Below are 25,127 nucleotides of genomic sequence, written 5' to 3'. Positions count from 1 at the left end.
TTGTTGGATGTAGTAGTTTGTTGATATCCATTATGTCCAGTTGATTGATATTGTTGAATTCAACTCTGTCCTTACTGATTTTCTTCTGGCTGGACTGTTCATTTCTGGTAGAGGGGTGTGAGGTTTCCAACTATAATAGTGGATTTATCTATTTTTCCTTGCAGTTTTATCAGTTTTTACCTCATGTATTTTGACACCGTGTTGTTAGGTGCATGCACAATAAGTATTATTATGTCTTCGTAGAGAATTGACCCTTTTATGTAATGCCCTTCTTTATCCCTGATAAGTTTCCTTGCTTTGAAGTTTGCTCTGTCTGAAATTAATATAGTTATTTCTGCTTTCTTTTGATTAGTGTCATCAGGGTATTATTTTTTTCCATCCATATACTTTTAAATCCATAAATGTCTTTATATTTCAGTGGGTTTTTTGGTACACAATATATAGGTTTTTTTGATCTGCTACGACGGTCCCTTTTATTAGGTGCATTTAGGCTATTGATGTTTAAAGTTCCATTTTGTCTCCTTTCTTAGCATATCATTTATACTTTTTCTTTTTTCTTAAACTTTCTTTAATGGTTACCCTAGATTATTTACAACTGATCCAAGTTCAAGTCTAAATAACAATATATTACTTTGTGGGTAATATGAGTACCCTGTACTAACAAAACAATCCCAAATCCTCTCTCACATTCCTTGTATTATTTCTGACATTTATTTTACTTATATACATATATACACACACATAACATATATACATAAGCATACACAGTCTACTGCATTGTTGCTATTATTATTTTTAAAAACTTTTGTTAGATCAACTAAGAATAAGCAAAATACTTTTTTTATGGCAGAGTAGTATTCCATTGAGTATATGTGCAACATTTTCCTTATCCAGTCTTCTGTCAGTTAGGTTGATTCCAGCTCTTGCTACTGTAAATAGAGCTGCAATAAACATCAGAGTGTAGGTATCCCTTCAACATGATGATTTCCATTCCTTTGGGTATATACCCCGCAGTGGGATTGCTGGATCATATGCAGTTCTACCTGTAGTTTGAGGGAACTCCATACTGTTTTCCATAATGGCTATGCTAACTTATGGTCCCACCAACAGTGTTCCCCTTTCTCTTTCTCCACATCCTCACTAGCATTTGTTATTCTCTGTCTTTTTGATAATAGCTAGTCTAACCTGGGGTGAGATAATATCTCAATATGGTTTTGATATGTATTTCCCTGATGCTAAGTGACGTTGAGCATTTTTTCATGTGTCTGTTGGCCATTTGTATATCTTATTATGAGAACTCTCTATTTGGCTCCTTTGCCCATTTTTTAATTGGGTTGTTTTCTTGCTGTTGGGTTGAGTTCTTTGTATATTCTGTATATTAATCCCTTGTCAGATGCATAGTTTGCAAATATTTTCTCCCATTCTGTAGGTTATCTTTTCCCACTTAAAAAGCTTTTTAGTTTGATATAATCCCATTTGTTTATTTTTTCTTTTGTTGCCTGTGCTTTTGGGGTCTTATTCATAAAGTCTTTGCCCAGTCCTGTATTCCAAAGTGTTTCCCCTGTTTTCTTTTAGGAGTTTTATTATTTTTTATTTTTTTTATTTTTGTCGTTTTTTTCGTGACCGGCACTCAGCCAGTGAGTGCACCGGTCAGTCCTATATAGGATCCGAACCCGCGGCGGGAGCGTCGCCGCGCTCGCAGCGCAGCACTCTACCAAGTGCGCCACGGGCTCGGCCCTCTTTTAGGAGTTTTATAGTTTATGCTCTTATATTTCCATCTTTAATCTATGTTGAGTTGATATTTGTATATGGTGAGAGGTAGGGGTCAAGTTTCATTTTTCTACATATGGATTTCTAGTTTTCCCAGCACCATTAATTGAAGAGGCAGTTTTTTCCCCAATGTATGTTTTTGTTGCTTTTGTCAAAGATGAGTTGTCTGTAAGTGTGGGGGTTGTTTTCTGGGTTCTCTATTCTGTTCCATTGGTCTGACTGTCTGTTTTTCTGCCAGCACCATGGTTAGTATAGCTTTGTAATATTAAAAAGAATGAAATTCTGCCATTCGTAGCAACATGGATGAACTTAGAGAAAATTATGTTAAGTGAAATAAGCCAAGGACAGAAAGAGAAATACTACATGTCCTTACTCATAAGTGGGAGATAAAAGAAAGAAAAAGGAAGGGGGGAAGGAAGGATCAAAATAATGTATTAAACTTTCAAAAAAAAAAAATGAACAGAACTGTGTTGTTAGAGGTGGAAAAAGGGGAGGAGTGCTAGGGAGAAATTAGTTAAGGGTCACAAAGATTAATTCTGTTTTGTAAATATGAGTATACTAATTATCCTGATTTGATTACCACACATTGTACACATGTATTGATATTCACTTTGTACCCTACAGATATATATAACCAATTGTTTCAATTTAAAAAACTGTCAAAAAAAAAAAGAATAAGCAAAATGAAAGTTTTTTTATTACCTTCACTATTCCTTTGATGCTCTTCTTTTTTTTAATGTAGAACCAAGTTTCTGACCTTCTTTCAGGATTTTTTTTTGTTATCTTTGATCTTTTAGAGTTTCAAACTGATTTGCCTAGGTATAGTTGTGGTTGGTTTTTTTTTTTTTTTTTTTTTTTTTTCCCCGAATCCAGTAAAGGCTAGATTTAAAACTTTATTTATTTATTTATTTATTTTTAATTTTATTTTGTCGATATACATTGTGGCTGATTATTGCTCCGCATCACCAAAACCTCCTTCCCTTCTCCATCCCCCCTCCCCCCCCAACAATGTCCTTTCTGTTTGCTTGTCGTATCAACTTCAAGTAATTGTGGTTGTTATATCTTCACCCCCCCCGGTTGTGTGTGTGTGTGTGTGTGTGTGTGTGTGTGTGTGTGTGTGTGTGTGAGAGTGAATTTATATATTAATTTTTAGCTCCCACCAATAAGTGAGAACATGTGGTATTTCTCTTTCTGTGCCTGACTTGTTTCACTTAATTCTCTCGAGGTCCATCCATGTTGTTGCAAATGGCAGTATTTCATTCGTTTTTATAGCTGAGTAGTATTCCATTGTGTAGATGTACCACATTTTCCGTATCCACTCATCTGATGATGGGCATTTGGGCTGGTTCCAGCTCTTGGCTATTGTAAAGAGTGCTGCAATGAACATTGGGGAACAGGTATGCCTTCGACTTGATGATTTCCATTCCTCTGGGTATATTTCCAACAGTGGGATAGCTGGGTCGTATGGTAGATCTATCTGCAATTGTTTGAGGAACCTCCATACCATTTTCCATAGAGGCTGCGCCATTTTGCAGTCCCACAAACAATGTATGAGAGTTCCTTTTTCTCCGCAAACTCGCCAGGATTTATCGTTCAGAGTCTGTTGGATTTTAGCCATCCTAACTGGGGATAGATGGTATCTCAGTGTGGTTTTAATTTGCATTTCCCGGATGCTGAGTGATGTGGAGCATTTTTTCATATGTCTGTTGGCCATTTGTATATCTTCCTTAGAGAAATGCCTACTTAGCTCTTTTGCCCATTTTTTAATTGGGTTGCTTGTTTTCTTCTTGTAAAGTTGTTTGAGTTCTTTATATATTCTGGATATTAATCCTTTGTCAGATGTATATTTTGCAAATATTTTCTCCCACTCTGTTGGTTGTCTTTGAACTCTGTTAATTGTTTCTTTTGCTGTGCAGAAGCGTTTTAATTTGATATAATCCCATTTGTTTATTTTTCCTTTGGTTGCCCATGCTTTTGGGGTCGTATTCATGAAGTCTCTGCCCAGTCCTATTTCCTGAAGTGTTTCTCCTATGTTTTCTTTAAGAAGTTCTATTGTTTCAGGGTGTATATTTAAATCCTTAATCCATTTTGAGTTGATTTTAGTATACGGTGAGAGGTATGGATCTAGTTTCATTCTCCTGCATATGGATATCCAGTTGTCCCAGCACCATTTGCTGAAGAGGCAGTCCCTTCCCCAGTGAATAGGCTTGGTGCCTTTGTCAAAGATCAGATGGCAGTAAGTGTGTGGGTTGATTTCTGGATTCTCTATTCTATTCCATTGGTCAGTGTGTCTGTTTTTATGCCAGTACCATACTGTTTTGGTTATTATAGCTTTGTAGTATAGCTTAAAGTCAGGTAGTGTTATGCCTCCAGCTTTATTTTTTTTGCTCAGCATTGCTTTGGCTATGCATGGTCTTTTATTGTTCCATATAAATGAGTGGATAGTTTTTTCCATTTCTGAGAAAAATGTCTTTGGAATTTTGATGGGGATTGCATTGAATTTGTATATCACTTTGGGTAGTATGGACATTTTCACTATGTTGATTCTTCCAATCCAAGAGCATGGGATATCTTTCCATCTTCTTGTATCCACTCTACTTTCTCTCAGCAGTGGTTTGTAGTTGTCATTATAGAGATTTTTCACCTCCTTGGTTAACTCAATTCCTAAGTTTTTTTTTTTTTTTTTTGGTGGCTATTGTAAATGGGCAGGCTTTCTTGATTTCTTGTTCTGCATGTTCACTATTGGAGAAAAGAAATGCTACTGATTTTTGTGTGTTGATTTTGTATCCTGCTACTGTGCTGAAATCATTTATCAATTCCAACAGTTTTTTTGTAGAGGTTTTGGGCTGTTCGATATATAGGATCATGTCATCTGCAAACAGGGACAGTTTGACTTCATCTTTTCCAATCTGGATGCCCTTTATTTCCTTCTCTTCTCTGATTGCTCTGGCTAGTACTTGCAACACTATGTTGAATAGGAGTGGTGAGAGTGGGCATCCTTGTCTAGTTCCTGTTCTTAAAGGAAAAGCTTGCAGCTTTTCCCCATTCAGGATGATATTAGCAGTGGGTTTGGCATATATGGCTTTAATTATGTTGAGATACTTTCCCTCTGTACCTAACTTATAGAGGGTCTTTGTCATGAATGAGTGCTGAACTTTATCAAATGCTTTTTCAGCATCTATAGAGGTGATCATATGGTCCTTGTGTTTGAGTTTATTAATATGGTGTATCACATTTATTGATTTGCATATGTTGAACCAACCTTGCATCCCTGGGATGAATCCCACTTGATCGTGATGAATAATTTTTTGTATGTGTTGCTGTATTCTGTTTGCTAGTATTTTAGTGAAGATTTTTGCATCTATATTCATCAAGGATATTGGCCTGTAGTTTTCTTTTTTGGTTATATCTTTACCTGGTTTTGGTATCAGGATGATGTTTGCTTCATAGAATGAGTTTGGGAGATTTGCGTCCGTTTCAATCTTTTGGAATAGTTTGTAAAGAATCGGTGTCAATTCCTCTTTGAATGTTTGGTAGAATTCTGCTGTGAATCCATCTGGTCCTGGGCTTTTCTTTGTTGGGAGCCTTCTGATAACAGCTTCAATCTCCTTTATTGTTATTGGTCTGTTCAAATTTTCTACGTCTTCATGGTTCAGTTTTGGGAGCTTGTGTGTGTCCGGAAGTTTATCCATTTCCTCCAGATTTTCAAATTTGTTGGCGTATAGTTGTTTATAGTAGTCTCGAATGATTCCTTGTATTTCAGATGAATCAGTTGTAATATCGCCTTTTTCATTTCTAATTTTTGTTATTTGAGTCTTCTCTCTTCTTTTTTTGTTAGCCATGCTAATGGTTTGTCAATTTTATTTATCTTTTCAAAAAACCAACTTTTTGATCCATTGATCTTTTGTATTGTTTTTTGGGTTTCAATTTCATTCAGTTCTGCTCTGATCTTAATGATTTATTTCCGTCTGCTAACTTTAGGTTTGGATCGTTCTTGTTTTTCTAGTTCTTTAAGGTGAAGTGTTAGGTTGTTCACTTGCCATCTTTCCATTCTTCTGAAGTGAGCGTTTAAGGCAATAAATTTCCCCCTCAGTACTGCTTTTGCAGTATCCCACAGGTTTTGGTATGATGTATCATTGTTTTCATTAGTTTCAATAAATTTTTTGATTTCCTGCTTGATTTCTTCTTGGACCCATATGTCATTAAGTAGAATGCTGTTTAATTTCCATGTGTTTGTATAGTTTCCAGAGTTTCATTTGTTATTAATTTCTAGTTTTAATCCATTGTGGTCTGAGAAGATACATGGGATAATTCCAGTTTTTTTGAATTTATTGAGACTTGATTTGTGACCTAATATGTGATCTATCCTGGAGAATGATCCATGTGCTGATGAGAAGAATGAATATTCTGAGTTTGCTGGATGGAATGTTCTGTAGATATCTGCCAATTCCAATTGGTCTAGAGTATTGTTTAGATCTTGTGTTTCTCTACTGATTCTTTGCCTAGATGATCTGTCCAATATTGACAGTGGGGTGTTCAGGTCCCCTGCTATTATGGTATTAGTGTCTATTTCCTTCTTTAGGTCTAATAGAGTTTGTTTTATAAATCTGGCTGCTCCAACATTGGGTGCATACATATTTATGATTGTTATGTCTTCTTGATGGATCAGTCCTTTTATCATTACATAGTGTCCCTCATTGTATCTTTTTATGGTTTTTAGTTTAAAGTCTACTTTCTCAGATATAAGAATAGCTACTCCAGCTCGTTTTACTTTTCTGTTTGCAATGTAAATCTTTTTCCATCCTTTCACTCTTAGTCTATGTGAATCTTTATGGGTGAGGTGGGTCTCTTGTAGACAGCATATAGTTGGGTCCTCCTTTTTGATCCAGTCAGCCAGTCTGTGTCTTTTGATTGGGGAATTTAAGCCTTTTACGTTGAGTTGTTATTGAAAGGTGTTGATTTATTCCTAGCATTTTATTGGTTGTTTGGTTGTCTTAGGTGTCTTTTGTTCCTTGCTTTCTGATTTACTGTTTGGTGTCTGTGTTTGTTGGTTCCTTAGGTTGTAGATAGTGTTTTTGTTTGCTTGTTTTCTCTTCATGAATGCCATTTTTATTATACTAGTGGGTATTGATTTTTCTTGGGTTTTTATGCAGTGGTAGTTATTTTTCAGGAACCAAACCCAGTACTCCCTTGAGGATTTCTTGCAAGGGCGGTCGTGTGGTAGTGAACTCCCGCAATTTTTGTTTGTCTGAGAAATATACTATTTGTCCTTCATTTCGGAAGGATAGCCTTGCAGGGTATAGAGTATTCTTGACTGGCAATCTTTGTCTTTTAGTATTTTGAAAATATCATCCCATTCCTTTCTAGCTTTTAGGGTTTGTGATGAAAAGTCTGATGTTAGCCTGATTGGGGCTCCCTTATAGGTGATTTGACGCTTCTCTCTTGCAGCTTTTAAGATTCTCTCTTTGTCTCTGAGTTTTGCCAATTTGACTATGACATGTCTTGGAGAAGGCCTTTTTGGGTTGAATACGTTTGGAGATCGTTGAGCTTCCTGGATCTGAAGATCTGTGACTTTTCCTATACCTGGGAAGTTTTCTGCCACCATTTTTTTGAATATGTTTTCAATGGAATCTCCATTTTCCTCCCCTTCTGGAATACCCATGACTCGGATATTTGAGCGCTTAAGGTTGTCTGATATCTCTCTCAGATTTTCTTCCATGTCCTTGATTCTTTTTTCTTTCTTTTTGTCTGCTTCTGTTATTTCAAACAGCCCATTTTCAAGTTCAGAGGTTCTCTCTTCAACTTCGACAAGCCTGCTGGTTAAACTCTTCCGTTGTGTTTTTATTTCGCTGAATAACTTCTTCAGTTCGGCAAGTTCTGCTACATTTTTTTAGGATATTGATTTCTTTGTACATTTCCTCTTTCAGATCCTGTATACTTTTCCTCATTTCATCATGATGTCTAGCTGTGTTTTCTTGTATCTCATTCAGTTTCCTTAGAATTATCACTCGAAATTCCTTGTCAGTCATTTCAAGGGCTTCTTGTTCTATAGGATCTAGAGTTTGAGATTTATTAACTTTTGGTGGTGTACTTTCTTGATTTTTTGTATTTCTGGTATCTTCTTTTTGGTGTTTATTCATTGTGGCAGGGGGTTTCGCAGTCCACCGGTTTGAGACTAATGACTAACTAGGATGTTGCTGTGGTTGCCAATTTCATATGGCTACCTCCGTGGCTGCTCAGTTGGCCTCTAGTGCCTTGTGCGTGTGGTTGCCTCGTGTCTTGGGCTTCTCCGGGGAGCCACCTTTCTGGTCAGCTTGGACTCTGCTGGGCTGGTGGATCACGTACCACTGGGTGTGTGATCGCTGTTGAGCTTTCACTTCCTGTGCAGGACTTCTCACTGTTCCTGTGCTCTGGCCCAGGCTGTTGGATTGTGCAGTGGCGACCCCACCGGGTGTGTGGTTTCTGTCGAGTCTCTGCCTCCCTGGCTGCAGAGATGGTATCTGCCTCTCAGTAACAGGAAGTTTACCGGGGGCCAGAGTCCAGGGTGTGGTGGAGTGACAGTCGGCTCGCCCGTTCTTCCTTGCCTTCCCGACACTGGCCGGGGATGCCCCACGCCACCAGCCCCGCCAGAGAACCGCGGAGGGAGTGGGAGGGGAGGCCGGCCCACAGGCTCCGGAAAGCCCTGCCCCAGGCCAAGCAAGTGGGAAGGCTCAGTGACGGCCGAGCTGGGCGGAGCTGCCAGCACCTGGGAAAATGGAGGCAGCCCCGGGGCGGTCAGTGGCCTGGTGATGCAGGCGGGAGCCGGGTGGGCGTCAGCCCCCCAAACAGGGTTGGTCCAGGGGTCACTCACAGGGTTCTGCCAGGTCGGGCGCTCACTCTCTGCCTCTGGTTTGCCGCCTTCCCCGTTCTCGGCCACTGCCGCCTTGGGCTGTTCAGTCCCGGCGCGGCTCGGGCGCTCCCAGGAATATTCTTTAATGCGGGCCTGAAACCTCGAATCCTGAATCGGGCAGCTGGCCGCCTTCAGCGCGGCCCCGGCCTCCGGGATCCTGTCTGCATCTACAGCAGCCCTGGCGCTGTGTTCCCTGTTTAGAGACTCGCTTTTGCAGCTAAGAAACATTTCTTTTCCTGCTCCGCACTTCAAAGCTGTTGCCTGTAAATGAGGCAGCCTCTCCTGCCGAGGGCAAAGTGGCGGTCACCCCCACGACCGGCCACCAGCAGCGGTCCTCCCTTAAGCGATGGCGAGAGGAAGGTCCACAAGTTTCCCAGCTGCCTTAGGCCCAGTGGCCGCCTTTTCCACCTCAGCTACTCCGCGCCAACCGCCGCAGCCACCGCCATCTTGAAAAACCCCCTAAAAAGTTTCTGAGACTGAGAAGTCCAAAGTCCATCTGGCAGCTGCAACAGTGACCCAGAAGTCTCACATTGCAAGATGGTGGAAGCAGAGAGAGCAGAGAGAGCTTTTTTTTTTTTTTTTTTTTTTTTTTTTGGCGCTCATAGTGCTTGGTGTTCTCTGAGCTCCCACAGCCTTTGGATATTCTGTTCAGGGTTGGTTTGTTTGTTTCCTTTTTCTTTTTTTTCAGTCTTTGTTTTCTTTGCTTTTTAGTTTTGGAGGTTTCTGTTCAGATATCCTAAAGCTCAGAGATTATTTCCTCAGTCATGTCCAGTTTCCTGATAAGACCATCAAAGGCTGTTGCTTTGTGTCGCTTCGCCCCACAAGGATTTGTCACCCCACTTCCCCTGGGTGACAGAGATGAAAGGATTACTCAAAGCCCATCTCTTCTGAGCAGTGAGAAGCCCCGAAGTGGTTAATCTCCCGCCGGAACCCTCAAGCAAGAGGGATCCCTTCCTTGGGAAATTAACACCAAATTGGGGTTCTCTTCCTGCATTTATTTTCCAGACCAGGAAGTTACAGGAAGAGAACAAAGGTGGGGTTATAGTTTAACAACATAGGCTGATAACTTTCAATGAAACAAGCCAGATGACATTCCAGTAGATAATTAAGTGGCCCTATCAACAACAGTTTGATCTTAGCAAATATTCCTTCTTAACAGCAATTTCTCAGTATCTTTACATAACAATCAGTAACTAGTCTCTCTTTGAGCCAGCAACCTGCTGTGCCACAATCCTTATCTTGCAACAGAGACTTATAGCCTGAGGGAAATTTCCTGTCCTTGCAAGGTCAATATTTGAAACTGCAAGGCTTTGGAAAACCAGGCCCTGTGAAGTACATATGTTTTTTAGTATATTCCACAAAAGGCATTCTTCATTTCTGTTACAATGTTTTTGATCTTTAGCATTTCTTTTTGTTTTTTTCTTAGGATTCCCATCTCTCTGCTTATATTGCTTATTTGTCTTGCATGTTGTCTACTTTGTCCATTAGAGTTGTAGCATTTTATTATAGTTGTTTTAAATTCCCAGTCTGATAATTTCAATATCCCTGGCATGTCTGATTCTGATGCTTGTTATTCTCTTCAAATTGTGTTTTTTGCCTTTTAGTATGCCTTGTAATTTTTCTTGATAGCTGGACATGATGTACCAACTAAAATAACAAATAGGCCTTTAGTAATGTGGTGGTAAGGTGTGGGGGAGAAGAAGCATTTTGTAATCCTGTGCTTTGGTCTCAGTATTTTAGTGAGCCTGAGCATGTGGACTGTTATGTTCACAAGTGTTTCTTAGTTTCCCCCTTTCCCTCTCTGTGGGATGAGATAGACTGAACTGGAATTGGGGTGTTTTACTTCCCCCAGGTGAGGTAGGCTCTGATAAAACCCATCTCTTATTAAGTGAGTAACTAGCTCTGGTTAACTAGTTTCTTTGGAGGGCAGGTTTTGTTAAAAACAGAATGCTCTGTTGTATCTCAAGAAGGCTTCCTTTTTCTCTCCCCCTGCTGGAAGCATGAGGGGATTTTTCTCCAAAATTCACCTGTAGAGCTACCAGAGGCAAAACAAGTGTGTAGGGGTACCCCTTCTGACTGAGTCTCCTGAAGTTTTTACCTCTCGGACTGATCCACACTGAGCACCTAGCAATTCCTCAATTACCATTCAGGTTTTCCTACCCTGGCACTGGTTCCCATGGTAGTTCTCAGACATGATTCTCTGCCATGACTCCCTGTATTTGTCTATCTGTCTCTCCAGTCTTGGGGGCATGTGTTTGCCCTGTGCCCTTACTGCTATGGATCCAAGAAGAGTTGTTCATTTTTCCATCTGTTCAGCCTTTTACTTGTTAGGACATTGTGCCATTATGTTCAGCTCATTATGTGCAGATTTGGAAATTGTCCTTTTTCTTTTGACTTTGTTCATGGTGGCTTTGTTTGTTTGTTTTGTTTTGCCTTGTAAATGTTTTTGATGTTTAACATAACTATCAGTTTTTCCCCTTGTGGCTTCTGGGTTTTGATTCATAGTTAGGAAACTCTTCTTTAAAATTTTGCCCTTTTTAAAAATAGATTCTTAGTTTAATTTTTTTTAACATTTAAATATATGTTCCTTTAGGACTCTATCTTGGTGTACCTTGTAAGGAATCAAATTAATTTTTTCCAAATGACCACTGCTACCTAGTTGTGTCAACAGCTTTTTTTTTTTTTTTTTTTTTTTTTTTTTGTTGTTGTTGTTGTTGTTGTTGTTGTTGGCTGGCTGGCAAGGGGATCTGAACTCTTGGCCTTGGTGTTATAATACCATGCTCTAACCAACTGATGTATCACAGCTTTTTTTTTTTTTAATAGATATTTTCTTTATTTTTTATTTTTATTTTTAAAATTTATTTATTACGAATATTCATGAAAAACAAAGCTGATTGTCCCCCCTCCTGTCCATGATGTGGGGCCAGATTCATACTGGGGGCATATACATTACCAGAAATTACTTTTGTACCCTTTGTCCCCTCCCAATTATCCCTTAACCTCCCTCCCCTTCCCCCTCTCCCCTCAACTCAAATTTGTAGCCCTAGGAATGTTCCCTCCCTCTGTTGGATCATGGCACTACTCTGGTCTTTCTTTCCTACCTTCCTTTCTTTCTTAGCTGCCACGTATGAGTGAGCACATGCAGTATTTATCCCTCTGTGTTTTGCTTGTTTCACTCAACATAAGTTTCTCCAGGTTCATCCGTATTGTTGCAAATGGGAGTATTTCATTCTTTTTTATGGCAGAGTAGTATTCCATAGTGTATATATACCACAGTTTCTTTATCCAATCATTTATTGATGGACATTTAGGTTGGTTTCATATTTTGGCTATTGTAAACAGAGCTGCAATAAACATGGGAGTGCAGGTATCTCTTCAACATGATGATTTCCATTCCTCTGGATATATACCCAGAAGAGGGATTGCTGGATCGTATGGAAGATCTATCTGTAGTTGTTTGAGAAACCTCCAAATTGTTTTCCAAAGTGGTTGTACTAATTTACAGTCCCACCAACAGTGCAGTAGTGTTCCCTTCTCTCCACACCCTCGCTAGCATTTGTTATTCACCATCTTTTTGATTATAGCCAGTCTAACTGGTGTGGCGTGGTATCTCAGTGTGATTTTAATTTGCATTTCCCTGATGATTAGTGATGTTGAGCATTTTTTCATGTATTTGTTGGCCATTTGTATGTCTTCCTTTGAAAAATGTCTATTCAACTCCTTTGCCCACTTTTCAATTTGGTCATGTATTTTTTTACTGTATAATTGCTTGAGTTCTATGTATATTCTGGATATTAGTCCCTTGTCGGATGCGTAGTTGGCAAAATTTTTCTCCCACTCTGTAGGTTGTCTTTTCACTCTGTTGATTGTCTCTTTTGCTTGCAGGAACTTTTTAGTTTGGTATAGTCCCATTTATTTATTTTTTCTTTTGCTGCTTGAGCTTTCGGGCTCATGTTCATAAAGCTTGTGCCCAGACCTAACTGCTAAAGTGTTTCACCTATATTTTCCCTTAGTAATTTTACAGTTTCAGGTCTTATACCTAGGTCTTTAATCCATTTTGAGTTGATTTTAGTGTATGGTGAGAGATGCCTATCTAGTTTCATTCTTCAGCATATGGATATCCAGTTTTCCCAGCACTACTTGTTGAAGAGGCAATCTTTTCCCCTAATGTAGATTTTTGTTGCCTTTGTCTAATATCAGATGGCTATAAGCCTGAGGAGTGATTTCTGGGTTCTCAGTTCTACTCCACTGGTCTGAATGTCTATTTTTATACCAGTACCTGGTATATATGTGCTGTTTTGGTTACCACAGCTTTGTAGTATAATTTGAAGTCAGGCAGAGTTATGCCTCTGGCCTTGTTTTTTTGCTCAGGATTGCTTTGGATATTCGGGGTCGTTTTTCCATATGAAAGGTAAGATTTTTTTTTCCATTTCCGTGAAGAGTGTCATTGGTATTTTGAGGCGGATTGCATTGAATCTGTAGATCACTTTGGGTAGTATAGACATTTTCACAATGTTAGTTCTTCCAATCCAAGAGCATGGAATATCTTTCCATCTTTTTGTGTCTCCTTTAATTTCTTTCAGAAGTGGTTTGTAATTCTCATTGTAGAGGTCTTTCACCTCCCTGGTTAAATTGAACCCTAGGTATCATATTTTTTGGTGACAATTGTAAATGGGCTTACTTTATTTCTCTTTCTGTTAATTCATTATTTGAGTATATAAATGCTACTGATTTGGGGGCATTTATTTTGTATCCTGCAACATTACTGAAGTTATTTACCAGCTCTAGGAGTTTTTTGATAGAGTCTTCCTATATATAGTATCATGTCATCTGCAAATAGGGAAAGTTTGACTTCATCTTTTCCAATCTGGATTCCTTTTATTTCTTTCTCTTGCCTGATTGCTCTAGCTAGTACCTTCAGTACTATGCTGAATAGAAGTGGTGAGAGTGGACATCCTTGTCTTGTTCCTGTCCTTAAGGGGAAGGCCTTCAATTTTTCCCCATTCAGAATAATACTGGCAGTGGGCTTGTAATAAATGGCTTTTATTGTGTTAAGATATTTTCCTTCTATACCTAATTTGCCGAGAGTCTTTATCATGAAGGAATGTTGAATTTTGTCAAATACTTTTTCAGCATCTATTGAGATGATCATATGGTCTTTGTCCTTGAGCTTGTTGATGTGAGGTATCACATTTATTGACTTTTGTATGTTGAACCATCCTTGCATCCCTGAGATGAATCCCAGTTTTTCATAGTGTATAATTTTTTTAATATGTTGCTGTTTTCGAATTGCTAATATTTTGTTGAGGATTTTAGCATCTAGGTTCATCAAGGATACTGGCCTGTAATTTTCTTTTTTTGTTGTGTCTTTATCTGGTTTGGTATCAGAGTTATGTTGATCTCATAGAATGAGTTTGGGAGAGTAGCATCTGTTTCAATTGTTTCGAACAGTTTCATGAGAGTTGGTGTTAACTCCTCTTTAAAAGTTTGATAGAATTCAGCTGTAAAGCCATCCAGACCCAGACTTTTTTTTGTTGGAAGATTGCTAATTACCACTTCAATCTCCTTGCTGGTTATTGGTCTGTTCAGGTTTTCTCTCTCTTCTTGGTTCGGTCTTGGTAATTTATATGTGTCTAGAAACTTATCCATATCTTCCAGATTTTCAAATTTGTTGTCATACAGTTGTTTATAATAGTCTCTAATGATTCTTTGTATTTCTGTGGTGTCAGTTGTAATGTCTCCCTTTTCATTTCTGATTTTTGTTACTTGGGTCTTCTCTCTCCTTTTTTTTGTTAATCTAGCTAATGGTGTGTCTATTTTGTTTATCTTCTCAAAAAACCAACTTTTAGTTTTGTTGATCTTTTCTATTGTTTTTTGGGTCTCTGTTTCATTTAGTTCTGCTCTGATCTTAATTATTTCTTTCTGTCTGCTGCCTTTAGGTTTGGATTGTTATTGTTTTTCAAGTTCTTTGATGTGTAGCGTTAGGTCGTTTACTTGGAGTCTTTCCATTTTTTTGATATAAGCATTTACTGCAATAAATTTGCCTCTTAGTACTGCTTTTGCAGTATCCCACCAGTTTTGGTATGATGTATTTTTATTTTCATTAGTTTCTGGAAATTTTTTGGTTTCCTGTTTAATTTCTACTGGGATCCATAGGTCATTCAGGAGCCTATTATTTATTTTACATGTATTTGTATACCTTCCAGTGATTTGCTCATTGTTTATTTCCAGTTTTAGTCCATTGTGTTCTGAGTTGTTGGAATGATTTCAGTTTTTTAAAATTTGTTGAGACTAGATTTGTGACCTAATATGTGGTCTATCCTGGAGAATGTACTGTGAGCTGATGAAAAGAAAGTGTATTCTTTAGCTGTTGGATGAAATGTTCTGTATATATTTGCCAAGTCCAGTTGGTCTAGGGTGTAGATTAAATCCTGTGTCTCTTTGTTGACTTGTTGCCTGGAAGTCCTGTCCCATACAGAGAGAGGGGTGTTCAGATCACCCAGTATTAATGTATTAGGTCCTATTTCCTTCTTTAGGTCTAAGAGTGTTTGCTTAATATATCTGGGTGCTCCGGTATTGGGTGCATACGTTATGATTGTTATGTCTTCTAGCTGGATAGTTCCCTTTACCATTATATAATGGCCTTCTTTGTCTTTTTTAATGTTTTTTGTTTTAAAGTCTATTTTGTCCGATATAAGAATAGCTACTCCTGCTCGTTTTTGTTTTCCATTTGCATGGTATGTCTTTTTCTATCCCTTTACTTATAATCTGTGAGTGTCTTTACAGGTGAGGTGGGTCTCTTGAAGGCAGCATATACTTGGGTCTGGCTTTTTAATCCAGTCAGTTAGTCTGTGTCTTTTGAATGGGGAGTTCAGTCCATTCATATTTAGAGCAGTTGTTGAGAAGTGTTGTTTAATTCCTGTCATTTAATTGCTACTTGTTTAGGTGTTTTAAATATCTTTTGATCATTATTTCCCCTTTTATTTCTCTTCTTCAGTGTGAGTTGGGAATTTAAGTTCTTTCTCTTTCTTGCTGGCATTTTTGTTTTAACTGTGGGTTTTTCTCTTTCTTGTGTAGTCTTGATGATGGTCACCATTATTCAGATTCCAGATGAATGACCCCCTTGAGCATTTCTTGCAGGGCTGGTTGTGTGGGGGTGAACTCCCACAACTTTTGTTTATCTGGGAAATGCACTATTTCTTCCTCATTTCTGAAGGAGAGTCTTGCTGGGTAAAGAATTGTTGGCTGGCAGTTTTTTTCTTTTAGTATTTTGAATATATTGTTCTACTTTCTTCTGGCCTGTAGGGTTTCAGTTGAGAAGTCTGGTGTTAGTTTGATGTAGGTTCCCCTGTAAGGGACCTGATGCTTTTCTCTTGCTGCTTGTAGAATTCTCTCTTTGTCTTTGAGCTTTGCAAATTAAACTGTAATATGTCTTGGGGAGGATTTTTTTGTTTTGAATTTGTTTGAGGACCTTTGAGCTTCCTGGATCTGAAGGTCAGTATCTCTCCCTACACCTGGAAGGTTTTCTGTTACTATTTCCTTGAGTAGTTTTTCCATACCTTTTCCTTTCTCCTGCCCTTCAGGAATACCCACAATTCGGATGTTAGAGTGCTTGAGGTTGTTTACTGTCTCTCGTACGTTTTCCTCATTAATTCTTTTTCCTTTTTTTTTTTTTGTCTGCCTGGCTTATTTCAAAAAGACAATCTTCAAGCTCTGAAATTTCTTATTCTGCTTGCTCTACCCTGCTGCTCAAGTTCTAAGTCATGTTTTTTATTTCATTGAGTCTTTCATTTCTAGAAGTTCTGCCACATTCTTTTTTATGGTATTAATCTCTTTGTAGATTTCCTCTTTCACATTCTGGATGTTTTTTCTTGTTTCATTGTGTTCTCTAATTGAGTCTTTATTTCTTCAAGTTTTCTTAAGGTCATTGCTCGAAATTCTTTTTCAGACATTTCAAGGATTCCCTGTTCCATGGAGTCTGACTTTGGGACGTTACTGTATCCTTTCAGTGGTGTCATTTCTTCTTGATTGCTTGTGCTTCTAGTGTTTTTTTGCTGATGCTTGATCATTTGATAGGGGGTTTGCTTCTTCTATTACACTGAGGTTGGCTGTGGAGTGGCATTGGTTGCTACTATGGGGTGAATTGTCTTTGCTTGACAGTAGGTGTGATGGTGGTTATGTTAAACCACCGTGGTTCCAGTTCTAGACTGTGGTCATAGAATGAGCACCTAACATTTGGAATTCTGCTGGGCCAAACTTGGTGGGTCAGAACCTTAGGCTGGTGGTGCACCCCCTCGGTCTGAGGTGGGGTGAGGGAGCCACGTGGAGCCACCCAGCCACTGTCTGGTGCTGCTGCCAGCCGCTTCCAGCATGCTCCCCTATGCGGAGCCGGTTCAGGGTGCAGGAGCAGGGCCTGGAGCTCCCCCCCACTGCCTGGGTTCAAGGCGGCAAAGTGAGGGAGCTGCGGTTCTGCTGGCTGGCACCGGGGGGCTCACCTGCGTGATGCCAGTTCAGGGCACCAGGGGCTGTGTCACAGCTTTTATGGAATAGTACAACTTTTTTTATCCCCTGGGCCTGGTGTGTTCCATTGGTCTGTATGCCTGCTTATTCTCTAGGACCACACTAATTAAATTATTAATTTGATTCTTAAGTATCTGATAGAGCTAGTACCCTTTAATTTTCCTGGATGTTTTTGTTAGCTTATATTTCCATATGAATTTTAGGATCAGCTTGGCTAGTTTTAGCCTGACATTGTAAAACTATGCTTCCCTTGTATCAGTATGAATAGAAAAGGCCCTTAAATAAATTGAAAATTTCAGGAAAAGGATAGCTGTCTTTAAGAAAGTGAAGAAACTTATTTACTTCATATTTGCATATTACATATTTACTTCTTTTATGTTGGCTTTGTGTTTGATTACCTTTTAAAAGTTTCTATTAGTTAGAAAAAAATGATAGAATTTGATAGTTTGGTCTTGAAAACCAATACAATATTTGGTTTTAGTGGCATATTCCTAACTTATGCTCTTCTAATAGCCCTTATGATGTTTAAATAAGTTTGTATCTTTTAACATTTTTTTTCAGTATCTTGTTCTTCTCTGAATTATAACAATTTTTTTGTTCTTTGTTTTTTTGCCATGGGAATCTTCTAAACAGTTATGGCATTATAAACATTTTTGACAGGCAATAACATAAGAAATGGGATTAAAAAATACTTCTTGTGTCATAACTATTTTCATAAGATCCATTGGACCATGTAATTTTTATGGAAAAATAATTGATTGTACATATTTGTGAGGTACAGAGTTGACTCTCAATACCTGTGTCTAATATGTGATCAAATCAGGATAATAAGAATATTCATTATTACAAAATGTTATCATTCTTTGTTGGACTGCGTACTTGAGGAGATTTTTACATTGAAATAACTTAATTGCAGTTGTTTTTATGATCAATTGAAATATCTCTATAATATTCTAATTTATCTACACATAGGAACCTGAATGAATTTAGCTAAATTGAGAGTTTTGTATTTGCTTGTTTTTGCATTTTGTTTTTCTTTGCATTACTCTTTTGTATATGGTTTGACAAAGTAGATTATAGATAAAATTTTGTGTTCAGTAAAGCAATTGACCTGAAACTTATGAAAAACATATGAAATTAGGTCTTCAAGTTTCCGTTTAAAAAATATTATCAAATATGCTCATCATTACTCTAAAATTAATTGTACCTGCCAATCAATTGTATTATTTAATGTGTGTATAGACCTTATTTGCAAATCTGTAATTCAAAAAGCTCCAAAAACCAAAAAGCTGTTTCCTAAGTTTGGCACCCAGACTAATTTGGTGGCAAAATCTAACATGAACTGGTATCAGACTGTATAAATAGTCTTTCTTTTTCTACTACATGTAAATATTTATACATTTCACTGTAGGAATATTTATTTGTTGATTGTAGGATGCTGCTGCAGATCCCACTTGGCGCAGTACAAAAGATATGTTTAATAAACCTTTCTAAAAATCTGAAAATTCTGGACTCACAAATACAACTGACCTCAAAGGCTTCAGATAAGAGATTGTAGAGCTGTAGTAATAAAATGATGGGAAGTGATGGTGGTCCTTGGTAATAATAGTATAATTATTTATTCTAGTTAGTTTTGTAATTTAAAAAGAACCTTAGTTCAGTGTAACTTGTTTAAGGAGGCCACCTATATTCAAAGATAGCCAAAACTACTTTTCTTGGTAACTCAGATTTTTAAGATTAAAATTCCATACTTTTCAGAAAAGGATTCTGCTCAGTATTTCACTTTATATCTGCAAAAAAATACTAAGTAGTAGCTGTTAACTGTTATAAAATCAATTTACCAATTTAATTATGAGATACTTATTTAGCATCTGCTATGAGCCAAGCACTGTACAGGTATGGTGAACAAAATAGGCAAGATCTCAGGCCTTACGGAACTTACATTTTAGAAGAGGCAATAGACAATAAACGAACATTAAAGTTTGAGGTGCTTATTTCTTATTTATGTAGAAGTTTTAAATATACAATATGAGATAGAAGTCTGCAACTCAAACTGTGGGTTAGAAGTATAAGTTAAGGAAGTTTTGAAATACATATCATATTTATAGCATTGACAATGTATAAGAGCACTTTGCAAGAGATCATGGAAGAAAGAATAGTACATAAGTTCTGAGAAACTCCATCATTTTAAACAGTTACATCTATAAACAGACTGAGGAGGACTGGTTGCTGAGAGGAAATATAGAAGTCCAGAGTGTTTAGAACAGAAGAAAAGAGTCCTTGTGGCAGATGCCATTGAGCAGCCATTTAGGATGAGGATGGATTAAATTGGGCATTTAGAGATTGTTTGTGACATTGTTTGTGTGGCTTCAGTGTTTGTGTTTCGGTGGCTTCAGAAGGACAGATGCCAGATTGGATTGGATTAAACAGTGAATGGGAGGAGAGAAAAGAGAAACACTTTATGTATATACATCTCTTTTGAGGAGTTTTGCTGGGAAAGGGAGCACAGAAAGGGGATTGTAGCTGTAGGGGCATGAGGAGGTCAGGGAGTGCAGGATTAACCTTTTGTAGGAACAGAAACCCTCTCCTTCACTGGGAAAGAAGGACACGAACGTGTAGATGCCCATCAGTTTGTACGTTTCAAGGTGGGAAAGTGAGTGTGTTTTATTTTGAGCTGAGACCTAAAGAGGCAAAAAGGAGCGTTGAATGTAGGAAGAGAAAGAAGGCATAAAATGGCCTTGAAGAATGGGTCAGCACCTGTCGGCAAAGAAGTTGAGCAGAGAAAAGAGCAAAGCCTGCTGAGCAACCCCTGTGTTCTTGCTATGGTTGAAAACCATCGTTGGTGTTGGCATTTGCTGTGGTTTTGTGGTTTTTTTCTTTCTTTTCTTTTTCTCCTGCAGCTCTAGAGGAGGAGCAGGGTTATAGATGATTAGAGTCATCCAAGCACGTAAGACTCAATTAAGTGTAACTTCTAAGTGGGAATAATTGCAACGAGACTTTCTCAGCCTTAGGAAGAAAATACAGAACATTATTTAAGTTTTTCTTGATTTCTGAGGTTTTCATTATATTATCTGTGATGATCTGATTGTTAAAGTGACTGCTCTAGGTTCAATTTAACGAGTTTTTATTGGGTACACATCACAATGTTAGGCTCTACTGTCACTGAAAGTTAAAAATCCCTGCCCTGAGGTGAGCATGTGCTTGCTGTGAGAATGGTAAGTGCTATGAGAGGAATGTGTACCTCCTGCCAGGGAAACACAAAAAAGGGTGCCCTTTCCATAACAGGCTGGTGGAAGGGGTGGGGTGCACAGGGAGCCTACCAGAGGAGATGACCAAAGTAGTAGTCAGTTGCTTTGGAACTTAGATCTGTCATTTGAATCCATTAACTGAAAATAGTGGCTAGAGTTCCAGGTCAGGTCAGACCATAAAAACCAATAAAAAATATTATATATTTTCAATAAAAATATTGTTGAGGGCCGAGCCCGTGGCGCACTCCGGGAGAGTGCGGCGCTGGGAGTGCAGGCAGCGACGCTCGCGCCGCGGGTTCGGATCCTATATGGGACTGGCCAGTGCACTCACTGGCTGAGTGCCGGCCACGAAAAAGACAAAAAAAAATATATATATATATATATATTGTTGAAAGTGTTATTTAAAAACTAGGTTATGAATTTTTGAGCATTATGTCCATTTCAAATACTAGTGTTGAGAAAATATTTCATTTGGTAAAGTGGATTTCAGATTTTGTGGAGGTTTTTTGAGTTAATGCCTGAGTGCTTTTAAGGGCTACAGTACACGATGACAGACTTCCTTGTGTTTAACTCATCTTAAAAAGTGACTTTCTTTTTTTTTGTTTGATACTGTATAAACCACTTTTTAAAAAAAGTAGCATTGACTATCTACACATAGAATAAAGAAAATGAAAGATTTTATCTATTTTGGGAGGTAACCAAATAAACACTGGAAAAGAATGAGCTGAGGGAAGAGGAGGGAGGGCAGGCAGATAACATTTGTTGAGTACCTGTTATAAGTCAGCAGTGTGCCAGTGCTTTCATGCATAGTGGATGCATTTAGTTTTAACAAAATCTCATGAAATGTAGGTGTCATTGATATTCATTTTACAGTAAGAGAAATTGTGACTAAAATAATTTGACCTAAGTCAGATGGCTAATGCAAAAGTGAGGATTTATTCCTAAGTCTCTGGCTTTATTGCCTGTGTTCTTCAAAAAAAAAAAAAAAGAACAATAATAATAATAAGCTAAGATGAAATGAATATGGCATTGTAAAAAAAATAGAATGAAATGAAAAGTTTTATACATGATTTTTTTTTTTTTTTTCTTAGCAGAAAAGACAGGCAGTATTGAGGAATAAAGTAGAATTCCCAGTACTGGCCAAAGTCTGTAGCAGTTGTCAGGGTGACATTCAACAGTGATGTATCCAGTGTTCATAAATCAGGTTAATATTGCTTAGTAGTAAGATTGGTGGAGGTGGGTTGTAGGGAGGATTATCGATGTGCACTACATTGAAAGTTCAGGGTTTGAAAAAATCTTTCATTTGTTCACATCATACGAGAGAAATGTATTTCCAGTGATTTAATGGAACTCAGCAGTGTGTGTATGGATATGAATAGATTTTTTTTGTTTAGGCTTCAGTTAATTGCTGCCTATCTATAACTGAATTTTCAGTCTCAAATACTTGGGATGGCTATGAAATCTCTAATTAGATAAATATTGGCATAAGAGTTCTGAAAGGATATGTTCTTTGATAACTGTATTTGTTCTCAAAAATCTATTTTGGAAATGTTGAAAATCAACCTGGATAGTATTTTATATGAATGTGGAATATAGATTTTAACCTACAGTATAAATCTAAGAAAATATAAAAAGACTTTGTGTATGTGTTATGTGTTGGTTTGAGGAAATCACACAAAAATTTCCATCTGAGATTTTTTTATATGCATAGGTGAGCCTTGAATTTCTCTTCAAATCTAATTTGTCATGTGTTTCTGAAATGAAATAGATCAGACCTAGCTTAAATATCTTATTAAATATTTTATGCCTTACAGTTGGTTCCATAAAACACTTCAGTCATCTCCATTAACCACCTTCTTTAACGTTCCTAGGTTATCGAGTCTTTGGGAATTATTATTTATAAAGCACTGGACTATGGCTTGAAGGAGAATGAAGAAAGGGAGTTAAGCCCTCCACTAGAGCAGCTCATCGATCACATGGCCAACACGGTAGAAGCCGACGGTAGCAAAGACGAGGGCTATGAGGCTGCGGAGGAAGCCCTGGAAGACCAGGAAGAGGAGAAGAGAACAGTCTCAGCTATTCGGTCTTACAGAGATGTCATGAAGGTGAAGCAGCAGTTCACATAGCACTTGTTTCTCTCATGAGTCATTTTCATACCATCTTTTAAAAACTGAATAGTGATTCAGTATTTGATAATAGTTCCCAGACTTTCAGCAGTCTGAATGTGGCCTTTTATTATTGAATCAGAACTCTCAAAAAAACACTTTTAGATATTATATGCCCGTTATTACATATCATACATCAGCTTGATTGGCATTATGCCTTCAGTTGACTTCTGCATTTACTTTTTGTGGAGTAAATAACAACTGTGATCCACTAATTTATAGGAAGCTGCTGAATGTAAAGTATCACAGCTGATTGTTTTACTTTGTTTTCTTGACCTACCTAGTGGTATTTTTACGTAATGAAACATTCAGTGGGTTTGTTCGAATTTTTCTCTTTAATTAAATCTAGTCATGTACTTGAAGGCCATAATTTCTTTTTTTCTTTTTTTAGCTCCCACCAATAAGTGAGAACATATGGTATTTCTCTTTCTGTGCCTGACTTGTTTCGCTTAATATAATTCTCTCAAGGTCCATCCATGTTGTTGCAAATGGCAGTATTTCATTCATTTTTATAGCTGAGTAGTATTCCATTGTGTAGAAATACCACATTTTCCGTATCCACTCATCCAAGGATGGACATTTGGGCTGGTTCCAATTCTTGGCTATTGTAAAGAGTGCTGCAATGAACATTGGGGAACAGGTATACCTTCGACTTGATGATTTCCATTCCTCTGGGTATATTCCCAGCAGTGGGATAGCTGGGTCATATGGCAGATCTATCTGCAATTGTTTGAGGAACCTCCATACCATTTTCCATAGAGGCTGCACCATTTTGCAGTCTCACCAACAATGTATGAGAGTTGCTTTTTCTCCACAACCTCGCCAGCATTTATCGTTCAGAGTCTTTTGGATTTTAGCCATCCTAACTGGGGTGCTGAGTGATGTTGAGCATTTTTTCATATGTCTGTTGGCCATTTGTATATCTTCCTTAGAGAAATGTCTACTTAGCACTTTTGCCCATTTGTTAATTGGATTGCTTGTTTTTTTCTTATAAAGTTGTTTGAGTTCATTGTATATTCTGGATATTAATGCTTTGTCAGATGAATATTTTTCAAATATTTTGTCCCACTCTGTTGCTTGTCTTTTAACTCTGTTAATTGTTTCTTTAGCTGTCCAGAAGCTCCTTAGTTTGATATAATCCCATTTGTTTATTTTTCCTTTGGTTGCCCGTGCTTTTGGGGTCGCATTCATGAAGTCTGTGTCCAGTCCTATTTCCTGAAGTGTTTCTCCTATGTTTTCCTTAAGAAGTTTTATTGTTTCAGGGTGTATATTTAAATCCTTAATCTATTTTGAGTTGATTTTAGTATGTGGAGAGAGGTATGGGTCTAGTTTCATTCTCCTGCATATGGATATCCAGTTATCCCAGCACCATTTGCTGAAGAGGCAGTCTCTTCCCCAGTGTATAGGCTGGGTGCCTTTGTCAAAGATCAGATGGCAGTAAGTGTGTGGGTTGATTTCTGGATTCTCTATTCCATTTATCAGTGTGTCTGTTTTTATGCCAGTACCATACTGTTTTGGTTGTTATAGCTTTGTAGTATAGTTTAAAGTCAGGTAGTGTTATGCCTCCAGCTTTATTTTTTTCGCTCGGCGTTGCTTTGGCTATGCGTGGTCTTTTATTATTCCATATAAATGTCTGGATAGTTCTTTCCATTTCTGAGAAAAATGTCATTGGAATTTTGATGGGGTTTGCACTGAATTTGTAAATCACTTTGGGTAATATGGACATTTTCACTATGTTGATTCTTCCAATCCAAGAGCATGGGATATCTTTCCATCTTCTTGTATCCTCTCTAATTTCTCTCAGCAGTGGTTTGTAGTTGTCATTATAGAGATTTTTCACCTCCTTGGTTAACTCAATTCCTAAGTATTTTATTTTTTGGTGGCTATTGTAAATGGGCAGGCTTTCTTGATTTCTCGTTCTGCATGTTCACTATTGGAGAAAAGAAATGCTACTGATTTTTGTGTGTTGATTTTGTATCCTGCTACTGTGCTGAAATCATTTATGTTATTGAAAAGTGTTGATTTATTCCTAGCATTTTATTGATTGGTTGTCTTAGGTGTCTTTTGTTCCTTGCTTTCTGATTTGCTGTTTGTTTTCTGTGTTTGTTGGTTCCTTAGGTTGTAGATAGCATTTTTGTTTGTTTGTTTTCTCTTCATGAATGCCATTTTTATTATACTAGTGGGTATTGATTTTTCTTGGGTTTTTATGGCAGTGGTAGTTATTTTTCAGGAATCAAACCCAGTACTCCCTTGAGGTTTCTTGTAAGGGTGGTCATGTGGTGGTGAACTCCCGCAGTTTTTGTTTGTCTGAGAAATATACTATTTTCCCTTCATTTCCGAAGGATAGCCTTGCAGGGTAGAGTATTCTTGACTGGCAATCTTTGTCTTTTAGTATTTTGAATATATCATCCCATTCCGTTCTAGCTTTTAGGGTTTGTGATGAAAAGTCTGATGTTAGCCTCATTGGGGCTCCCTTATAGGTGATTTGACGCTTCTCTCTTGCAGCTTTTAAGATTCTCTCTTTGTCTTTGAGTT

At 37.9% G+C, this 25,127-nt stretch overlaps 1 protein-coding gene across 4 annotated transcripts in view; it reads left to right on the top strand.

The window, feature by feature from the left end:
• The window catches only part of SPIRE1 (spire type actin nucleation factor 1), a 221,806-nt gene that overhangs the window by 76,526 nt on the left and 120,153 nt on the right, over window positions 1-25,127 (top strand). For all 4 annotated transcript variants that reach the window (XR_010021477.1, XM_063076765.1, XM_063076764.1 and 1 more), the window contains exon 3: window positions 22,299-22,532. Coding sequence is in view for 3 of the 4 variants with exons in the window: in XM_063076765.1 (XP_062932835.1) it covers window positions 22,299-22,532 (234 nt within the window). In the remaining variant the exon portion in view is untranslated. The remainder of the gene's footprint in view (window positions 1-22,298; window positions 22,533-25,127) is intronic.

This window comes from Cynocephalus volans, chromosome 13 (genome assembly GCF_027409185.1).
Source record: "Cynocephalus volans isolate mCynVol1 chromosome 13, mCynVol1.pri, whole genome shotgun sequence".
Taxonomy (NCBI): Eukaryota; Metazoa; Chordata; class Mammalia; order Dermoptera; family Cynocephalidae; genus Cynocephalus; species Cynocephalus volans.
Note: the sequence above shows the minus strand (reverse complement) of the source record. Positions and strands in the feature narration are given on the sequence as shown.